The 21,479-nt window shown below is 37.3% G+C and overlaps 4 protein-coding genes and 1 long non-coding RNA gene across 11 annotated transcripts in view; 2 read left to right on the top strand and 3 right to left on the bottom strand.

Annotated features, from left to right (window-relative positions):
* Nucleotides 1-882: 882 nt before the first annotated feature.
* Nucleotides 883-5,250, bottom strand: LOC107197783 (uncharacterized). The gene is made up of 3 exons (XR_007438452.1): nt 5,168-5,250; nt 4,209-4,328; nt 883-1,932 (listed from the first exon to the last, which is right to left on the bottom strand). It is a non-coding gene; the product is annotated as an uncharacterized LOC107197783 (long non-coding RNA).
* Nucleotides 3,068-3,813, top strand: LOC125799468 (cortexin domain-containing 1-like). The gene has a single exon (XM_049476283.1). The coding sequence runs from the start codon at nt 3,316-3,318 to the stop codon at nt 3,499-3,501; it is 186 nt and encodes a 61-aa protein (XP_049332240.1). The 5' UTR covers nt 3,068-3,315; the 3' UTR covers nt 3,502-3,813.
* Nucleotides 5,201-8,780, top strand: rps27.1 (ribosomal protein S27, isoform 1). Its single transcript, XM_007230564.4, has 4 exons — nt 5,201-5,290; nt 5,984-6,092; nt 6,187-6,297; nt 8,570-8,780. The coding sequence occupies exons 1-4, from the start codon at nt 5,285-5,287 to the stop codon at nt 8,596-8,598; spliced, it is 255 nt and encodes an 84-aa protein (XP_007230626.1). The 5' UTR covers nt 5,201-5,284; the 3' UTR covers nt 8,599-8,780.
* Nucleotides 8,781-10,072: 1,292 nt separating this feature from the next.
* LOC103046071 (zinc finger protein 239) overlaps nt 10,073-21,479 on the bottom strand; it is a 52,643-nt gene continuing 41,236 nt past the window's right edge. For 4 of the 5 annotated variants that reach the window (XM_049476279.1, XM_049476277.1, XM_049476276.1 and 1 more), the window contains exon 2: nt 10,073-12,917. In XM_049476279.1, coding sequence (XP_049332236.1) covers nt 11,668-12,795 — 1,128 coding nt within the window. In that variant the 5' untranslated portion in view covers nt 12,796-12,917 and the 3' untranslated portion in view covers nt 10,073-11,667. Of the gene's footprint in view, nt 12,918-13,794; nt 14,105-21,479 lie in introns of those variants that run through there. The other variant, XM_007230562.4, reaches the window with a different exon arrangement.
* Nucleotides 15,323-21,215, bottom strand: LOC111195505 (uncharacterized). 3 transcript variants are annotated; one of them, XR_007438451.1, is made up of 11 exons: nt 21,084-21,215; nt 20,597-20,644; nt 20,373-20,495; nt 20,184-20,231; nt 19,952-20,074; nt 19,696-19,806; nt 19,502-19,573; nt 18,812-19,069; nt 18,438-18,521; nt 16,612-18,284; nt 15,323-16,198 (listed from the first exon to the last, which is right to left on the bottom strand). XR_007438451.1 is itself a non-coding variant. In XM_022683020.2 (10 exons), the coding sequence occupies exons 1-10, from the start codon at nt 21,117-21,119 to the stop codon at nt 18,228-18,230; spliced, it is 960 nt and encodes a 319-aa protein (XP_022538741.1). In that variant the 5' UTR covers nt 21,120-21,215; the 3' UTR covers nt 15,323-18,227. The 3 variants fall into 3 exon arrangements, 2 of the variants coding, with proteins under 2 accessions (XP_022538741.1, XP_022538742.1); XM_022683020.2 differs by having other exon boundaries at nt 15,323-18,284; XM_022683021.2 differs by lacking the exons at nt 20,184-20,231; nt 20,373-20,495 and having other exon boundaries at nt 15,323-18,284.

Raw genomic sequence — 21,479 nt, 5'->3', positions numbered from 1 at the left:
ATTCATTGCACATTCATGGCAATTTACTGCCAATTAAGGGTTAAATGTGCAGATCTATTTTGGTGCTGTACTGCTGGGCAATGGTAAAAAAAAGTGCTTTATTGTTTTCTTAAACTGAAAAAAGTTGTCAATAGCATACTTTTACTTCAACGTGAACGTGAAATAGACTAAAATATGGTAGGTGATGAAAGGGTGGCCACAATTATGTTTAAGTTTAAGTTAAAACTGAGAGGGAGGGAGGTTGTATCCTTTACTTGCAAACAATATGCTCATTGCAGTTATGAAATACATTACATTGCAGTACTGTATGTAATGCATATTTTGTACATCAAATTTAAAGGCAATAAAGCCCTTTAAACAAATAACAGTTTGTTGTCTATTTCTCTATTTTAGGAGAAGATGTTTGTAAGTTGTGTGTATATATATATATATATATATATATATATATATATATATATATATATATATATATATATATATAAGTCTAAATAATATATATATATATATTAATAATATATAAATAATAATATATAAATAATATGTATATATATAAGTCTAAATAATATATATATATATATATTAATAATATATAAATAATATGTATATATATATATAAGTCTAAATAAGGCACATTTTAGTTTTTTTACGTAAAGAAACATCAAAATAATAATAGAAAAAGTAAGTATAACAGATTTCTACCAAAATGGAGAAATTGTCAAAACATGATAATTCATTAAAAGGGCTCTACAGGTGTTCCACACTATGTTTGAGCCCTGATGTACTGCAAGGGATATGGAGAAAAATGTATACACTTTAGCTTATATTTTCATACAATTTTATACTCGTACTCTTTCTATTCCAAAAGAATAGAATTCTGAAATGTTCTTTTCATGGTACTGGTCCTTTAATAGAGCTTCTGTCAATTATCTCTGCCCTTTAGGTTTCCATTGTTCTTTTATTGGGCAGCGAATCAGTAGGGCATTTTAGCTAATTGCAGGAGAGCAGGATCACTTTACTTCATCACCCCCATACACCCAAACAGTGTAACCATTTTCATTTTGAATAAGCAGAGTCAATTTCTTTCTGGACTGGCCCTGATAGGCAACTTAATTGCCAGTAGGGATCATGTTTCTCCTCTCTTAATCCCCTCCTCCCCTCCAATGCTTTATCTCCACTCCCTCCAGCCATCTACCCATCCTGTCTCTGGATGTGCCATGTTTGTGTAATGATCTATGCTCTGAACTCTACTTGAGTTACTAAGGTGTTGAATAGGGCAGATGACTGGATGACAAGGCAGCCTCACGTGACGACAGAACAAAAGGCCAGGCCGTACTGAATCATGTCCAAACTGTACTCATCGCTATTCAAACCCCTGTTAAAGTATTGATTAAGGTCCAGGCGCCAAGAGGAGGTCGCACAGGCAAGCTGTTATGGTGATGGAGGACTGAAAGAGAGAGATCGAGAGATAGAAAAAGAGAGAGAGAGAGAAAGACTATGAGGTAATATGAACACGTGTTTTGATATGAGGAGGAAAGCTCAAGAAAGTACAGTACAGGCCAAAAGTTTGGACACACCTTCTCTTTTTCAATGCGTTTTCTTTATTTTCATGACTATTTATACTGTAAATTCTCGCTGAAGGCATCAAAACTATGAATGAACACATGGAGTTTTATGTACTTAACAAAAAAAGGTGAAATAACTAAAAAAAAAAATGTATATTATAGTTTGTTCAAAATAGCCACCCTTTGCTCTGATTACTGCTTTGCACACTCTTGGCATTCTCTCAATGAGCTTTAAGAGGCGGTCACCAAAAATGGTTTTCCAACAGTCTTGAAGGAGTTCCCAGAGGTGTTTAGCACTTGTTGGCCCCTTTGTCTTCACTCTGTGGTCCTGCTCACCCCAAACCATCTGGATTGGGTTCAGGTCCGGTGACTGTGGAGGACAGGTCATTTTTTGTTAAGTACATAAAACTCCACATGTGTTTATTCATACTTTTGATGGCTTCAGTGAGAATCTACAATGTAAATAGTCATGAAAATAAAGAAAACGCATTAAATGAAAAGGTGTGTCCAAACCTTTGGCCTGTACTGTACTTTTCAGTGCACACTGTATGAGAAACCTCACCATTCCCTCATGACTTTAATTCCTTATGATAATCAAAGCCGGACAACCCAATACAAACACCACACATGCTGCATGGGGCCTAAATGAAGGCCCCTGTCTGTACTATAAAACTCTAAAACTCTTAGGGTTATCAAATCACACAACTAAATTTGTGCTTAGGGCACCCAAATGGCACGCCCCGGCCCTGATTAAAACTCTCACACTAACAGTGGATTATTTGATGTTTTCCCTCCACCATGAACACTGAAACAGTTATGACACCTGGACGAAACTGCTGCACCATTTGGGGTAAAACAAAGCTCTAAACTGAAGAAAACACTGTTGCAGCTGAAAAAACCATAGTGCTCCATCTTATCAGAATTATACTCGGGGTCCCAGGGAAGCCTGAACTGGCTGTGCCTGAAATTTGTGAAATGTAAAAAATATTTAGAATAATAGACATGGACACCATGGTACTAGTATCTTACATTCTATGGATATGAAGCCAATGTTGTCAAATTTGCAACTGGAGTCTCTGAAAACTCATTTGCTAGTCCAGCTTTCTCCCAGAAGCATTTTAAAGCACCTTAACTGAATTTAGCACAGCCGAAAGGACAGGACAAAGCAGATTTTTTCACTGGCTACCCAGTTTGTCCATTGGGTAAAATGTTTCAACAGTAAAAGTGCAGAAAGAATTTAAATTTCCATTAGCTCAGCTGTGGCTTTGTTTATAACTGAGATGAATCAAACCTACTGCAGTCCAGTTTAAACCAAAAGCAGTTGTGAGAGTTTTTCATTAATTCCTGAATGTCATTTATACCCTTTTTAATGTTGTTACACTGTATGTAACTAAAACTAAATTTTATTTTCATTTCAGGAGATTCTAATGGATGCATTGCCATATACCTAATGAAGTTCTGCACAGATGGTTCATGCCGAAGACGGGAAGGTTGGTTATCAGGATGACATTTGAATTATGGATTAATCATCATAGCTGTAGATCTAAATTCCCTCCGCAGCAGAAGGTCTCTGGCCTGAGCCCCACTGTGCCAACTAGGATTAAAGGCACACGCAGAGGATATCACATCACACCGATACGGAGCCAAGGAGAGTAGGCTATTACTACGACAGTGGGAGACCTGAGAACAACTCTTTGTGTAATAGTTGATCCATATCTGCGAGCTGAAATCTCCTGAGACTGTATTTTCCTCGATGGACCAGCCAGCACCTCCACTGTCTTGGCCAGAGGTTGATGTGGACCTGGGCTTTGCACTCTTCTTCCTGTTCCTGCTCTGCCTTTTCTTGTTTGGTACAATTGTCCGCTGCGCACAAACAGTGATCGATCCCTACGGCGCCATTTCCACCTCCACCTATCAAGAGGAGCAAATCAATAACTGACAGTTGCTTTGGCCAATCCCACGCAGCAACTACACTGCAGGGGTTAGGCCTGAGTTTGAGAGAGGACTGCTTCTGTAGATCTGGAGGAACTATGCTGATGGAGATTATTAGGATGGCACTTAAAAAAGCTTTATATGATAATGTATCAAAGCCAACTTTTGTATAAGCATCATGATATACAATCATAGCCATGGTTTGTCATCAATGCTCATATTTCTAAGTTTTTCAACTTATAATTATCACACTGTTTGAAATAAATAATAAAGAAATGTTTAAAGATCAATGTGTTTTGGTTAGTATTTCTTCACAATCTATATGATAAACTATTAACTGTTAGTAACAGCCTAATGCCCATTGGCTGGAACCACCTGGATCTTAAGCTTATGTTAACTAAAATTAGGCACTTATGATATAACATTCAGTGACATGCAAATCTTTGGGTACCCCTGGTCAAAATAGTTGTTACTGTACATAGTTAAGTGAGAAGAAGATTAACAGAACTTCCAAATTTTTTTCAAAATTTAAAGAAGACTAGCCTATTAATTTGTAAGTTTTGGAGCAGGGAAATGACTAAAAATGTTTCTGATAAAAAAAAAAAAAAAAAAAAATATATATATATATATATATATATATATATATATATATATATATATAATTTCCCTCTCCAAAGTTCTGTGTTTTTAAAGACAGGGACACGAGTTTAATACCTGTGTTTGGCAAATTGCTACTGTTGGGATCTTCAGCAAGGGCAAGGCCTTTAATCCTTACTGATCTCTGGGTGCAGAAGCGCTGACAGCCTGGGCATGTGTCCTGTTTTTCTGAATGTCCTGTAAACAGTTTAACAAACAAATCTTTATTATATGTGAACATAAACCACTGCTTTAGCTAATAGTAGCTATACTTCCATATTTAGCTAAGATAGTAGCACCACGTGATATTTAGCACAGTATGAAATAGCAATCATGAAATTGCAATCTTATTAATATAACAGAGTTGAACAATTCATATAACAGAGACTGGCAATCTCCTTTAAAAAAACATGGAATTTAGTTATTTAAAAAAAATTACTTTTATTATTTGCATGTCCTTCAAGGGGTACAGTGGCATTTCCTCAGTGACAATGTCAGAGGAACTGATCTATTATTTTTATAGGGTAAATTAAAATGGTGTGATCAATTGAAAAAAAAAAAAAACAGGGGACGTGCTGAACTTTTTTCTTTTAAGAAATATATACAGTCCCAGTCAAAAGTTTGGACACACCTATTCTCATTCAATGCGGTTTTTTTTTCTTTGTATGATTTACTTTCATTGTACATTTAATATTGTAGATACAATTGAGCTTTATAGGAACACTGCATACACTATTCACACTATATACACTTTATATTATATGTGCACAAAACACAATTCACCTCAACAAAGATGCTTTAAAGCGTCATGAAGTTGGTTTAACTGTCTTTTAGGCACATTATGAACGTGTTTTGAACATGAATCTAGCTGCTGTGCCACATGGTCTAATTTGTGTCTCTCTTTCCACGCCCTGCCCACTGCTCTGGCTTTTGACTGACAGGAAACTTAACCACTCGCCTAGCACCAACTAAAAAGGTATTACAACAGAAATTAGTGAATAAACTATTGTACAAACAAAGTAAAGCAGAAACTAGACCTTACGAACATGGCCGCTCCGTCCTCCCGTTCTGTAAAAAGGTCACGTGCTGAGTTGATATTATCCCGCCGTTTCCGCTAGCACTTCCTTTCCGGCAGCGGCTGAATCCTCGCCAACATGCCAGTAAGTAGCGGAGACCAATTCATTCAAAATACACGCTTTATTCGACTATTTAAAGCCGAAGGTTCGGATATACGCGTGTATAAGTGTGTCGTTCTGTATATTTCTAGTGGTTTTCTCCGCTCAGAGCTGAAGATGGGCTGTATTTTGAGCTTGTCGAGCTCACGCTGAAGCGCTTCTCTGTTAAGATGGCGGCGCGCATAGTCTGAAACATGGAGGAGCTTCAGGCTTTTCTGTTGTGTGACGCATTAAAGTACATTTCACAAATTTGTAAGGTTGTACAGGATGGTATGGGGTTTTATGGAGTTGAGGGTGGTCGTGAGCTCGTGAGCTGACCTGTAATGAAGCTCTGTTAAATCATTTGTTTGTAACATGCAAAATGGCTCATATTGTATTTTTTTTTTTACACCACTACCTAAATATTTTCCCATTTTCCAGTCACGCCTGGTCTAACTTAATGTATCAATTACTAAGTCCTCAGACTTAGTGGCGAGGTGGTGAGTTAAGGCAGCGAATTTACTAGAACATACAGGACAGGTTGCCTCCTGGATTGAGAAACATTTTGTTTTTCTTTAGTGCTACAAGTTCACAATTGGCTGTGTGGTCATTTCTTGTACTTGTAATGACTTGTTGATTTGTTGTGACTTTCTCCTTTAGTCCTCTGCTGCTATAAATATCTTAATCTTATGTCCTCAGCTCGCAAAAGACTTGTTGCACCCCCCACCTGAGGAGGAGAGGAGGAGGCACAAGAAGAAGCGTCTCGTGCAGAGCCCCAATTCATATTTCATGGATGTCAAGTGTCCAGGTATGTTTTATTAGCCCAACACGTTTTTGAAATAAGGAAAAAATTATGTTGTGGTGTTTGTGTGTGTTTATTGAGGTCTCTTTCTCTCACACAGGATGTTACAAAATCACAACGGTGTTCAGCCATGCTCAGACAGTGGTGCTGTGTGTCGGCTGTTCGACTGTTCTGTGTCAACCCACTGGAGGCAAAGCACGTCTCACAGAAGGTGTGTATACTTTGGTTGCAGTACTGGATGCTTGGAAGTGGAAAAAGAAAACAGGTCATTGAAGGGTCACCTCTTAGAAAGCATACCATGCCCTGCTATATACATTGGTGTTCCTGGCGGAACAAATATTGCCTGTTGTGTTTACTAAGCTAGATGAGCCAGTATGGCAACTTTTTTTAAGGATATTTAAGAAATGTTTATATTCCAATGTCTGGATAATCTTAAATAATAAAGGTGTATATAACTAATTGTGTAAATGCACTATTGTGCATCTATTTTATCATTATCAGTGAGGTGTCGTCTTAAAATGATTAATAATGTATTGTATTTTTTGAGAGTTTGTCTAAAATTATTAGTTATGGCTGGCATAGAATTCAGGTATATAAATGGAATTCCCTGCAGTTTGTCACATTTATGAATGAACCCTGAAGACATATTTAACTAGCTGTTGCCCTATATAGTATAAAAGTAAATTGAAGCTAAATTACCACTGTCTGCTGTGTGTGCAGTTTTTGGTAGGTTTTATCTTGAATTAATCTTTTTATTTTTTTAACATAAGCTGTAAAATCAGTTTAATTGATGGTTATGCAGTATATGATTCAAGATTTAAGATTTTTATTGTCACATCACAGTGGAAAACTTGGTGGGTGCAGGTTCCCACAATTGTGCAGATAGCAGTATTTACAACATGAAGAATAGTGAAATAAAATAGAATATACATATAACTTTTACAATATACACAGTACACACACTAACAATACACACACAACTTACACTATAAACATATTGACAAATGGTATTGCACGGAAATATGCGTAAGACTGCATATATAAATATATGATGCTATATAGTTGTGCAGATATCTAGAGTGTGTGGAAGTGAGGAAATAGTCCAATAGGTGACAGAATATCTGTGAGTAAAGTGCAGGTAGAGAATGAGTTGTGTTGTAAGTGCAGGGTGCAGAATGCTGTATGTAGGATTATATGGGAAAGCAAATATAATGCTGATTTTTGGCCACAGGCTTAGTGTTTGCATTACTTTTGTCTCTTTTTAAATAATCAGGATGTATTTGTATGGTTACTGTTATGTCTAGATGAGCATGTGATTTGCTTTGCCGATGTAGTAAACATTGAAGGTAATTGTGCATTTGTTAAGTTTTTACGTTAGATCAGCTTTTGATTTAACGTGGCTGGTAATTGCAGTCTAAGTGAGTACAAATGGCATATTGCATATAGTTGCAAATTAGCTGTAATGTGTAATAGGGTATTGGTGCAAAATGAAGATGGTAAATTATGTGCTGTTAACCGTTATTCACTTCTGAATACATTTTAATCTATTTGGAGGGTTGAAAGCTTTGTCCAGTAGGGGGCAGTCACGGCTGGAAATCCCTACCAGCATCAGTGCTTTCTTTTGTTTGCTGTTTCTGATTTGGCAAAATCTAAGCCATTGTTCAGTTCTGGTCCTGGTGCCCCCCTACCCTGCAAACGTATGGCTTTCCATTCTCCTAACACACCTGATTCACAAGTTCTTTCAGTTGGTGTGTCAAAGCAGCAGTTATCCAAAATGTGCTTGCTGGGCAGGGGGGCCCAGGAATGAGAAACAATGGCCTAAGCAATGTGCACAGCTGGGTAAATATGTACATAGGGTTTAGCTTAAGAAAACAGTTCAGATGCTGATGATACCAATTCCCAGGACTTGTTCTGCATTCTGACATCACATTTTATATATTGGAGGGTAGATTGTCTTTCCTGTTTTTTTTTATTATTATTATTATTATTATTATTATTATTTATTTTTTTGTATCACATCTGTCACGCTAATTTCTGAGAACATCCACAAACTATGCTTTTAATTTATCCATAATGTATGGGACTGCAAGTATAGAGCTTAATAAACTTATTTATTGCCATCAGCCAAAACATTAAAACTAATGATTGGGAGATTCATAAGCGTTAAGTGAACAGTCTGAAACTGCAGGTCATGGTTGCGTGTTTCTGGCACGCAGTGGTCAATATCCCACAGAAGAGCAGCTGTAGTACAAATTTCTCAAAAGTTTTAACTGAAGGGTCAAACCTGTTTTGATGGCATGTAGAGGGCCGTGCACTGTGTTGCGGATTTATTATATCTGATTTTTGTAAATTGATGCAAGCTAACAATACGGCTGTAGTGTTGTGTAGTAATGTAGTAAGGAGTTTCTCACTGCATTACTGCTGCGGATGCCTGAACAAGAAATGGTGCATTAAAGTGTTTTTTGTTTGGTTTCTTCTTACAGGGTGTTCCTTCAGGAGGAAGCAACATTAAGCTCTTTGCTAGGTTTTCCAGTAAGGAGGAAGGGAGAGATGGGGTTGGACTTTGCCCTGGTGAACTTGTCCTCTGGGTTTGATCTCTGAAGATTCCACACGAGAGAATGAAAAGAACCTCCATCAGTTGCTTGCTCTCCAACCCATTCTCTTTCTTTCAATAAAGTGTTTTGGCTAAAGTGATGCTGTGATGTATGTTCTCTTTTTACAAAAACATATTACTTCATGCCCTAAAAATGTGTTCCACCAGGATGTGTTTCTATTAAAGATAAAATATGACCAGCCTGCTCATGTCTCCATGCTTTAGTACGCTGTAATTTTGCCAAAAGGAATCAACAGTTTAAATTGTTAAATTAACACCAAGTTTTAATGCTGGCAAATTTACTGTGTACTAAATCATAGAGACCTGTTTTGAGCACATAATTGTAATGTTTATTACAGACCTAAGGAACCAGCTTCTTAATTTTTAGCTTTTAGTTTCTTCAATATAACATTTAAATATGAAGATGTAGATCAAAACATTTTCCCTAAGACGACTAAAATAATTTCACCTGCATCGTATTTGATGCATCTTTTGCATTTTAGACTTTTGTTATAAATACAACTGGGACATCTGCTCAATCATTGCTTCTTCAAAGATCAGGGGTATTAAAGTTCAGCAATAAGATGTATATTTAGGGGCAGTTTCCTATTATAGACGAACTTCCTTACAATGGAAAATCCTATTTAAAAGTCTAGACTTAATCCTTGTTTGAAAAACGATCACATTGTTCTATGCCGGATGTAAAGACCCCACAGCTCAGCACAATGACCAGCGGCAGCCAATGTTTGGGAAAGTGCTGAAGTGCAGTGTCTGTGGCTTCTGCCTACTAGTGTTACGTTTTCCTTTCAGTTTAGTGTAAGCTACTGAAGTGATACGTGTGTCTTTTTAAATATTGAAAAGATGACTACTGATGTAACTCATGACAATAGCAGTGGAATGATTTCAGGAGTTTACAGAAACATTAATTCTACCAGTTTACTGAGAATGCACTCATTCTAATCAGGTGGTGCTTGAGCATGCAGCCACACAATACCACAAAGGACTTCAGGATATAAAAATACTGGTCAATCACCATTTAATTGACTGCATTTTTACCTATTGAAGATGAGATGAATAATAACAAGACCCTAAAACAAATAATATTTTTTCAGTAGTATTTAGGAACTGCATTAGCTAAAATAAATGATTACATCATGTTAAATAATACTAATGGTCCAAATCCCTTCTACAGAAAATGTTACTGTATGTGCTGGTCCAGTTTATTTTATTTATATATGGAAATTAAGGTATTACACCACTATCTGAACTACAGAAATGTCACTTATTTCCTGATTGTGTTAACACAAGAAAATTCATCTCTTTGCACTGAATTACTTTGTCTTTTGATGAATGTTATTGAATTGTTAACACAATAAATTTAATACACGGTACATAAAATCAAGTCGATGTTTAATCATCATAATTCTTAGATAACGGTCAGCTTACATGAAACAATAAGATAAGACAATGCATAAAATCTAAAGCACAAGCAAAAAAAACAATGACATTAAAGTCACATTACATATACACAGCATACACATAGGTATAGTAAACAAAAAATCTGTATTGTCTTTTTCTTGTTTAATTCTTCTTGAATGATAATGAAATTCCACTGATACTTAGAGTTTACAGTTACATTTTACATAGTGCAAATATTTTAGTGTAATTTATTGAGAATCTTACTTGTCATTTTAATGTAGTTACATCAAAACGATATGACATCATTTTTAAACAGAATTAAACAATTACAAAGTAAAAGATAAGTAAGGCAAAAGCAGTATAAGTACTCTGTTACTGTAGATTATGAAAGTATATTTACTTTACATGATTATTTGCCAATTTTTACTCCTTGCATTTCACAACAAAAATCTGCACCTTTTACTCACTACAATTTCATAACAGATTTGCTAAATTAACATCTAATCACGTGTACTGCTTACAGTATACCCCACCCATGCACCCTCGAGTTCATTCTTTTGGCGCTGCATATTGTGTGAGTATTCTAACCTTTCTGCTATATTATAAAGTTTAACAAAACAGCTACATAATGTTCCTATTACTGTTAATATCTATTCACTACTAGTGTCAGACATTTATACAGACCATGGTTCCTACAGCAATCCTGATTAACATAAAGAAATGCACTAAACCTTAAGTAAAAGCCAAGCATAAATACAAGGTTTAACCTACTTTTTCCCAGTTATTCTTGGTTTGCCCCAATACATCTAAAAACAGTGAGCTGAAAGTGTTCCATTAGTGAATATTGCTGACTAGACAGACAATTCTGTGATGTGGGTGAATACTATCTAGATTACTAGTAAACTTCAGTAACGCCTTTTTAAAGAAATAATTTCTTTACTTGAGTAAACAATATAAATCACACTTATTATTTAACTTAAGTATTTGTATTTTTACTTGCAGTGCAAGTGTATTTCTGTCACCTTTATAAGGTGTAATTTGTAGCATTTGTCACTATGTCATATGTCACACATGCGTTTCTGAACAAGCTGATACATACAGAACCAGCTCTATAAGTAAATGAAGCATTTGGACAGAATAGTAATACAGAATAGTAATATTGTAGGATTTTACACCAATATATTGTGTTATACAGTTCTCTTGCAAGCTTTGACATGCCTGCTTTTCCAGAATCAAGTAGTGCTGTTAGTGTTTGCATGCTGAGCACATTTTAGCGACAATAGAAACACTGTTTCACATACTACAAGTAAGTGGAGCATTACAATGGTTCTGAAGATGCTATTTTAAAGTTAAAACTTTACACAATGTTGTTTTAAGAGGACACTTATATGTTAGACACTGAAAGCACCACATCAGAGTTGCAGTTAAAGATCAGCTTTGTGGATTGTAGAAGACTTTCAGGTTATTTAATTTTTAAATCACAGAATCATCACTAAATAAGATACTCTGCTGATAAGTGCCATTGACAGCTACTGTGAGCCCGCCACCTGTACATTATGACTATCGTGGTCAAACACATTCAGCAATACTCAGTTTCTCTGCTGCATGAATTTTCTGATGCTTCTTGAGGAAACGACTCTCTCTAAAATTCTTTCCACAGTCTGAGCACTGATACGGTTTCTCTCCAGTGTGAATGCGCTGGTGTTCCTTGAGGAAACTACTCTCTCTAAAACTCTTGCCACAGTCTGAGCAGTGAAACGGTTTCTCTCCGGTGTGAATGCGCAGATGTTTTTTAAGGGAACTACTTTCTGTAAAGTTCTGCCCGCAATCTAGACAGTGATATGGTTTCTCTCCGGTGTGAGTGCTCTGGTGTTTTTGTAAACTGCTCTGTGCACTAAAACTCTTCCCACAGTCTGAACAGCTATATGGTTTCTCTCCAGTATGAATGTGCTGATGTGTTTTAAGAGAACTTGGTTGATTAAAACTTTTCCCACACTCTAAACATTGATATGGTTTCTCTCCAGTATGAATGCGCTGGTGTGTTTTAAGTGCACTTTGTTGATTAAAACTTTTCCCGCAGTCAGAGCACTGAAACGGTTTCTCTCCAGTGTGAATGCGCAAGTGATTTCTGAGAGCACCACTTTCAATAAAAGTCTTTCCACACTCTGAGCAGTAATAAGGTCTCTCTCCAGTGTGAATGCGCTGGTGTTTATCGAGGGTACCACTGTCTCTATATTGCTGTCCGCACTCTGAGCAGATATATGGTTTCTCTCCTGTGTGAATGCGCTGGTGTTTTCGGAGAATGCCTTTTTGATTAAAACTCATCCCACATTCTAAGCACTGAAACGGTCTCTCTCCTGTGTGAATGCGCTTGTGTTTGCTGAGGGTACCACTGTCTCTAAAAATCTGCCCACAGTAAAAGCAGAAATATGGTTTCTCTCCAGTATGAATGCGCTGGTGTCTTTGGAGATGATACATTTGACTGAATTTCTTTCCACATTCTGAGCAGTGATATGGTTTCTCTCCTGTGTGAATGCGCTTGTGTCTTTCGAGGGTACTAGCATGTTTATAACTTTTTCCGCACTCTGTACATGGGTAGGACTCCTCTTCATCGTTAACAATTTGTTCTTGTTTGATAGATACATCCGTGCACTGAGTAGAAGAAATTTCCTGATTGCTGGAATTCACAACCTCCATATTCCTATGTTCAACCTCCAATTTTGAGGGTTAATCCTTCTGGTGATGTTTCTTGGTGCGTCTGGTAAAATGACACCTCTGGAGGACAGTGGGTACTAGCAGCTGATTCTGCTAATTTTGTCCTGAAAGAGAAATTTTGAGAAAAAAATATCAGGAATGAAAAAAAGTGAAATAAAATAATAAGTGTCAGGTGTGGGATTAACAAGATAAACTCAATCATATTAAACCACAATGTGTCCAAGTCTATCAATAACAAAATTCTCTGGTGTCTCAAGTTGCTAGCTCAATACATGCTCTACACCATTGTCTCTTCTTCTCATCTCTGTTAACATCCCTTTCCCCTAATCAAAAGGTTGAAATGATCAAATGCTTCTGCTGTGATTCCAATTCCAATATATATATATATTTATTTTTACAGCTAGAAGTTACACAGTGTATTGTTGTATTTAGATGTTTGTATTTGGTATGTCTGTATTGGGCAGTATCTAAGTTTAATGACTCTATATTGGCATTAAAACGTAGCAGCTCAAAAACGCTGATGAATAAGTACTGATTATCTTCTAGAGATGCAGTAAAGCTTCGTTATCATCAGAAACTGAAACGCGTTAAACACTATTTATCTCTGGTACTCCAGTTCCAGTTTAATATGAGTGATCTACAGTAAAGCGGTCCTGAGCGGAGCTGAACAAAAACAACAGAATCAACTAAACCCAGAAAATAAATTGGGAGAGAAGTAAGCAAATATCCTACTGACAGACCGGAAAGAAAAATACATAAACAGAGCTGTGAGTAAATGTAGAGTTATTGAATCAGAGCTTTATTACTGAAGCTAGCAACAGTAATACTGACACCTGATCCAGATGTATCCAGATACATACTGATCTGCATTTTGCTTTTTACAGCATTTAAACCCTCAGATACACACTGATGATCTCCTCTCCTACATTCTATCTTCAGCAGCGCTGTTTTAGTGTGTAAAAGTGTAGTAGAGCTCTTTACCTTCAGTAGATCAGCTCCTGTTTCTCTATAATAACACAGCGGACTGGATCTTCTTCTCCTCCGCTTTACTGTCTTTACAGAACCGCTGATACACAACCAGCGCCCCCTAGTTTACAGCTCTGTCTGAAAATGTAGTTGGTCAGATTTTTTACCTGATGCTCTGCAGCCCCACACTGTCTCAGACTACAGTTTAGTGACATTGTGTACAGATAATACAGTTAAGTACCCAACAAACACAACTACACAACGTTCAAACAACCACACATTCCACATTGTGTGGACCATCATTTGAAACGTTGCATGCATGTTGTTAGAATATCAAAATGACATGTCGTTAGAAGGTTTGTACAATGTTATCGTGCAAATTTACGCTACAGTTCACAACAGTTCACCCTCTCTGTGAGGGAGAACCTGTTTTTAGAACCTAAAGCTACATTATTGTGCAGTGTTCTCTTCAGGCTGTTCCACTGTTCTCAATATAACTGATTCAGTGTATTTTTTCTTCATTACTGATTAACCCGTCCGTCACAAATTATTACTGATATTATTACTGATGACATTACAGTTAATAATAAACAAGAGAAAAATACATATTTAAAAGACTATTTTTTTATTTAAACGACGATGGGGCATAAAATCATGCTGATCTGATGGCAAAAAACATTGAATAAACTTAATTTTTTGGTTGCATTACATCTTTTAAGATTCATGATGAAAAAAAACAACCTTAAAACAACCTTTATTTAACATTGCCTAATAGGCATTGGTTAATGATGAAATTCTGACATTGAATCAATGTTCCTTTAACGGTTTTGAATGGTTAAGCTGAGCTCTTCTACAGTCACATTTTTTTTTAGATAAAATGTCCCTAGGTTTGCACTCAGTCCTGTTACTGTAACACATTAACCCATCTGAAACTTGACATCAGTTGGTTCTTCTGAAGATCATGTGAAGACCAAAATGAAGTTCCCTCATTTATTTTTCTGTATATTTTATCTTATTTTAACTATGACTGAGGAGCTCAATCTCAACACTCATTTCTGTTACCTACATTAATTCTTAGATCTTATTTGATTGTTTTTACAATACACATTTTGGGAAAATCACTAGAATGTGCTCGGTGTCCTCATGCTATTAGCATAATGCCATTTAGCTATTTTTTAAAGTTAAAATTACTAAAGTTGTTGAGATTTAAGATCTGTTTCAGATTGGGCCCAATAAATCCAGCCCGACCCAACCCTATGCACGTTCTGTGTTGTTTACACACACACACACACACACACACACACACACACAATGCATATCTGTTACTGAGTGTTCATTACTGTTACCCAGTGTTTACTTCTGTTACCCGATTAATTTTTCTAAAAAAAAAAAAATAATAATAATAATAATTAATAAATAAATCTAAATAAACCACTTTTTAATTTGATCAATTTTAGGTTTGGATCTTCATGAAAAGATAAAAATGGCTTGGCATATTTGATAAAAATCTTTAAACCCCCAGCCTTACATCAAATGTTTAAAATGAATGGAAACCACAAAGTGCATTTTTAATTAATTAATAGAACTAAGGCTACATTCACATTAGAAGCTATTACGTCATCTAGCGGTAGGACGCAATAAAGATGTCAAGTGAGTGCCCACTCAGCATCACACCAAGCAAAATGAACTCAAAATAATTAAATAAAAACATACTTGTTCTTAGATAAAACTTTTGTCCATTTTCCAGCTTCAAAACTTAATAAGAGACAAAAGAAAACAGGATTCAATAACTTCAGGGTGAGCCCAGGTTAAAACAACAAAGAAAATCATAAAGGGCCACCTTAACCCTTTCTCATAATTGAAATTCACCTGTGTATGTAGGTCAAGGGTCAATGAGCTTATCAAACTAATTCTGTGTTGCAATAAATAGTGCTACATTTATTCAAATCAATAAATGACAAGGATACCCACCTGACTAATTTTGTTTAAAGAATTATTGCACACTTTCTGTAAATCCTATAAACTTCATTTCACTTCTCAAATATCACTGTGTTCATCTGATATATGATATATTTAACTGAAATTCCTGATCCCAACAACCAGTGATTTATAAAAAAAAATCATGAAAATAATCAGGGGTCCCCAAACTTTTTCATACCGCTGTACATACACACACACAAACACATGCACATACACACATGTACATACAAACACAAACACATAAATATATTTGGGTCAGGGCCCAGTGGCATGAAGACCAAGACGACTGGAGACCCATTTCTGTTGCAGCCTTCATCCGCCTTTCCAGCCCTTGTGATGCACCAATCATCCTCTGCCTACCACTGAGGTCTTCTTCAGATCGCACTTTGTCTGGAACCTCCCCCTCGAGTTTACTGCCATGGGTGACCCTACCAGGAACCTAAGTTCCAGACAGCATCGCTCTCAGGTTCACTGGAACACACAAGATTCTCCACCAACGGCAAGGTGGCGATCCATGGAGAACACACATTCATACACACACACATTCATACACACATACACACACATATACATACATACAAACACATGCATGTACATATACAAACACACATACACAAAAAACACACGTGCACAAACACACATACATATAACAAACATGTTGTACAAGCACACATACACACATGCATACACACACAATTTCAAACACACACACATACATACACACACATAAACACACATATTTACACACAAACATAAACATACATACATACATACACAAATGCACATATGAGATCGCACTTTGTCTGGAACCTCCCCCTCGAGTTTACCGCCATGGGTGACCCTACCAGGAACCTAAGTTCCAGACGGCATCGCTCTCAGGTTCACTGGAACACACAAGATTCTCCACCAACGGCAAGGTGGCGATCCATGGAGAACACACATTCACACACACACACACACACACACACATTCATACACATGCTAAGGCTGCAACGATTAGTCGATATAATCAAATGTCGATTCTTTAAATTTGTCGACTACAAATTTAATTGTCCACTAATCGTTAATTTGTAACAGTACTGCATTACACAAAGTGCTGGGGACAGAAGCGCAATAGGATATTGATAAATGTGTCATTTACAGTTTACACTCAACTTAGTCCGTGTCTCCAAAAGTGCCTGAACACAACATATTAAAGATTTACTCTCTAAATATCAGTACTTTCCACATTTAAACATCTGGACATTTAAATGCCTTTTAAATGTCATGTTTAGCTGTTTTTCTGTTGTTTTTAGAGATGGAGAACATGGCAGAAATAATCGCTGACTAATCGGCTAATTGACAAAATTATCATCAGATAAGTCAACTACCAAAATAATCATTGGTTGCAGCCCTAACACACGCACACACACACACACAAACAGACACACACACACACACATACATATATGCATTCATACATACACATGAACATACATAGAATACCACACATAAACACATACATACATACACACACACACACACACACACACACACATACAAACACATGCACACAATTTTAAACACACATGTACATACATGCACATACATAAATAAACACACATACATACACAAACACACATACACACACACACGCATACAAACATACAAACACACATACTGACATACATACACACATGCATACACACATGCACATAAAGACACAAACAGTTGTGTATGTGTATTTGAAATTGTGTGTGTTTGTGTATGTATGTGTTTGAAACTGTGTGTGTATTAATGTGTCTTTGTAAATGTATGTGTGTGTACGCATGTGCATGTGTGTATATGTATGTTTGTTTGAAATTGTGTGTGTGTGTGTGAGTGTATTAGCGTGTTTGTGTATGTATGTGTGAATGTGAGTGTATTAGTGTGTTTGTGTATGTATGTGAGTTTGTGTTTTTCTATGTGAATCCTTCTCCTATCTCTATGTCTATGTAAGTAATGCAACTGTGTTTAAATCTAGAGCCTCGCCCATTACCTTCCCCTATACTCTACTCTCACTCACTTATATTACACTATATGAGAACCATAAACTCATACACCTATCAACTACGCTGCTGTGGCCATTTACCATCCAATCAGCAGCTTTTATCCCAAACATGAAACGCCCACCCTTACCTTTTCCTATACACTGATCCTTCACTACACCTCAAGCTCTTCACAGGGGTCATCCGCTGAGCACCTCCCTTCATAAGCGTTACGCTGAACACCTCAGGAAGACCCAGCAGTGAAATCTGGCATCCCAGACTCACCCCCCTCCAAGCTCACGACATAGGATATCACAGAATATTACCCACGACCTCCATACCACTATAAAAGTATAACCCTTTAATGTATGTGTGTATGTATATATGTAGGTATGTATGTCTGTATGTATGTGTGCATAGTGTTTAAGAGCTCTACAGCCAGATCCTCTACAGACCACCTTTTCAGCTCTTTCTTGCTGTCCACCTGAAGCAGCTGAGCAGGTGCCGTAGCCATCCTTTCTGCAGGAAAAGAAACAAACGAACAAAGAATTAAGTAAGACATGGTGTAAAAACATTGACACATATACATGCATAAGCAATATGGCACAACAAAACATCACATTTTATGATTCTATGCTGATCCTTTTGCTTTAAGTAACACTGAAATCTGACCTTTCTTTTCGGAGCTGTCTCCCTTCGCTCATCACAGCCCGGCCTGTGATCCTCCACCTCCAGGACCTCCAGGTCGTCCTCATCCTACAAGAGACAAAGACACAGACATGAAGGGGACTGGTGTTCACCTTTACTGTTGTAGATATTTTACTAATACTTTTACTGCATAAATCTTGTTAAATATTTACATATTTTTTACAAGTAACACATAATAAAATGCTTATCAGTATTGCTGTAAATGCAGGGATTATGCCTAAAGCGTTGGACTTAATTATACCATGAATTAACAATTATTTTTATGAAATGAGATACAGTAAATGGGATATACAAGGAATCTTCCATAGCTGACAGCAGGATTTAGTCCAAACTCTTACCTGTGCAGCTGGCACTGGCTCAAATTCAGGCTTTGTGTCCTGAAGGTCCAGCCTGTGAGTTGGTTCCGCCTCTCGAACCTGCACCAGGACGCGGCGAGAAGACCTGGAACGACACACAATGGAGGTTCTTAAGTTGGTGGCAAGGTGTTTGAGGGATCTGCTCTTTGTGTTAGTGGTAAGTGATGGTGCAGTGTCTCCCTGGCTGGATGGCTGTGGATGAGAGGTGGTGGTGAGTTCTGGAGCTGGAGCTTCTTGGCACTGTCAATGTAAAAACGAAACAAGCTAAGATTCAAGATTTTTATTGTCACGTCACAGAGTACAAGTGTAAAGTAAGTGCAGGGTGCCGAGTTTGTATGGGTGTCAGTGGGGTATTAGTCCCACAGAGCATCAAAGATATAACCAGGCACACAGAAGCAGAAAGACATTACTAAATCATTAATAAAAATATAAAAATATCTATGTATATAAAAAGTGTAAGTGCTTACTGTATGTGTGTGAAGTTACTGTGATATTTCATATGCAATATGTCAAAATTACTCAAAATCCAGTTAAGCATCCAAATGGATTTCAAGGTGTAATGGTTTTAAAACCCTTAAAGTACCTTATTAAATAAACACTGTACTCATTACTTTCACATGCCTTTCTCACATCTTCTTATATGTACTGCTTTAAATAACACTGAAATCTGACCTGTGTTTTAGGAGCTGGCTCCAACCTCTTCTCTCTGACATTGTCTTCCACGAGGTCTGAGTCACACACAGCCTAGAAGAAAACAGGGGAAGAAATAAACAGGTTTCCTAATGAACTGTAGATCTATAATCATTGGAAGATAGTAGAGAGGCAGAGGTTAAATAGATTATATAGGATTAACTGCAAACTCTTACCTGTGCAACTGGACCTGGGACATCAGGCTTAGTAGAGTCCAGCCTGTGGGCGGGGGCTGCCTCCCTTACCGGCACCAGGACTCTCCCACCATGCCGCCTGGGCGAGGAAAGCTGCAACGGAGTGGAAGATGAAGACTTTAAAGACTTATATTAATAGACATTTAACAGATTTAAAGTGGGATATATTTTTGGAAGCAGCTGTATGACTGTGATGCTTCTCTGCATCTTAATTCATTGTTTATTGTGCTTTTCTCACCTTCTCGATGAGGGCCCTCAACTTTCCCTCGAGGAACTCATGCTGAACCCTCCTGAGCTCCTTCCAGGGGTCTGGACCCTCACCCTGCCACTGCAGACAGGCGTCCCTCAGCTCCTCAGTGCCCTTCAGGAACATGGAAAGAAACACAACTCAGGATTATATACACTGCAATATAAACTAAACATGCTGCTTTTTTACGCAGATCAACAAAAACAGTTTGATAGAGACTCACGCAAAAAGGCAGGAGAATGGGGGGGTCGCATGCGCAGTGAGACTCCACCTACAATAGAAAATAAATTCCAACCATTTTTAAAAACATAAATCAACATATGTTTACATATGTATGCATTTACAATTTGTGAAAGACGTGACTGTGATGCTCCTCTGCATCTTAATTAATTGTTCATTGTGCTTTTCTCACCGTCTCAATGAGGGCCCTCAACTTCCCCTCGAGGAACTCGTGCTGAACCCGCCTGAGCTCCATCCAGGGGTCTGGACCCTCACCCTGCCACTGCAGACAGGCGTCACTCAGCTCCTCAGTGCCCTTCAGGAAAATGGAAAGAAACACAACTCAGGATTATATACACAATATATGCAATATAAACTAAACATGCTGCTTTTTTAGGCAGATCAGCAATAACTCACGCAAAAAGGCAGGAGAATGAACTGGTCTCCTGACCCACCAGAAGCCCCCTGTAATAAAAATACAAGAAAAATGTATTACAATCATTTTTAAAAATGGGATTTACTGTTTACTGCTACTACTGACACTTATATTGTAAAAAAAAACAGCTCAGTAAACATTTTAGAGCTTATTTAATGATATCTGTGAACACATATGCCACCCTTTATGGCACCCAAGCTAGGAACCCTTTCCAGACTAATACAATTATTTAATAAAATGCTAATGCTATGCTAACTAGTTTAGGCTATTCCTATTACTTTTGTACTTCATTATTGTAAGTCGCTTTGGACAAAAGCGTCTGCCAAATGAAATGTAATGTAATGTAGTTATCTAACACCACTTCCTCAGACTCCGCCTGCAGAACTAACAGCTGCTGTAATTCATGCTGCTCCTAGTTTTATCTTTTCACTGTAAATTTGGTGTAAAATTAGATAATGGTTTACTCACCTCCAGGAGATGGTCTTCACTCCGCCAAAACTCCATGTCTGACCGCGGGGTGTCAGTATACCCACACCGGTTTCGACACCTGAAAAACAAAATATGTGTGATTAATAACAGAAAATACAAGTAATATAACAATAAAATAATAATTAAAACACAATACAATTAATAAATCTGTTGTCCAAAAAATCACTGGATCTCCTCAGTGAAAAGCTGCTGCTGCTGCTGCCGCTGTTCTCCAACTCAGGAACTCTGTAAACATAACCATCCAATCGTCGGAGAAGGGTAATGCTGCAGGCCGGAGCACCAGTGGGCGTGGCTAAAGGGCGGAGCATGTGTCAATCATTTTCGACTGCAGCCAATCAGATACTACACTTTCGTTGTCAATCACTTTTTATTAAG

The sequence above is a fragment of the Astyanax mexicanus genome, chromosome 3, assembly GCF_023375975.1.
Source record: "Astyanax mexicanus isolate ESR-SI-001 chromosome 3, AstMex3_surface, whole genome shotgun sequence".
In the NCBI taxonomy this organism is placed as follows: Eukaryota; Metazoa; Chordata; class Actinopteri; order Characiformes; family Acestrorhamphidae; genus Astyanax; species Astyanax mexicanus.
Note: the sequence above shows the minus strand (reverse complement) of the source record. Positions and strands in the feature narration are given on the sequence as shown.

Bases quoted from the DNA above. Each gene is read 5' to 3' on its own strand.
- LOC125799468 (XM_049476283.1), top strand. From the start codon at position 3,316: ATGGACCAGCCAGCACCTCCACTGTCTTGGCCAGAGGTTGATGTGGAC.
- rps27.1 (XM_007230564.4), top strand. The intron at 6,093-6,186 runs GTATGTTTTATT...TCTCTCACACAG, and splicing joins CATGGATGTCAAGTGTCCAG to GATGTTACAAAATCACAACG. The intron at 6,298-8,569 runs GTGTGTATACTT...TTCTTCTTACAG, and splicing joins CAAAGCACGTCTCACAGAAG to GGTGTTCCTTCAGGAGGAAG.
- LOC111195505 (XM_022683020.2), bottom strand. From the start codon at position 21,119: ATGGAGTTTTGGCGGAGTGAAGACCATCTCCTGGAG. The intron at 20,496-20,596 runs GTGAGTTATTGC...ATTTTCCTGAAG, and splicing joins TCATTCTCCTGCCTTTTTGC to GGCACTGAGGAGCTGAGTGA. The intron at 19,574-19,695 runs GTAAGAGTTTGC...GTTTTCTTCTAG, and splicing joins TCCCAGGTCCAGTTGCACAG to GCTGTGTGTGACTCAGACCT.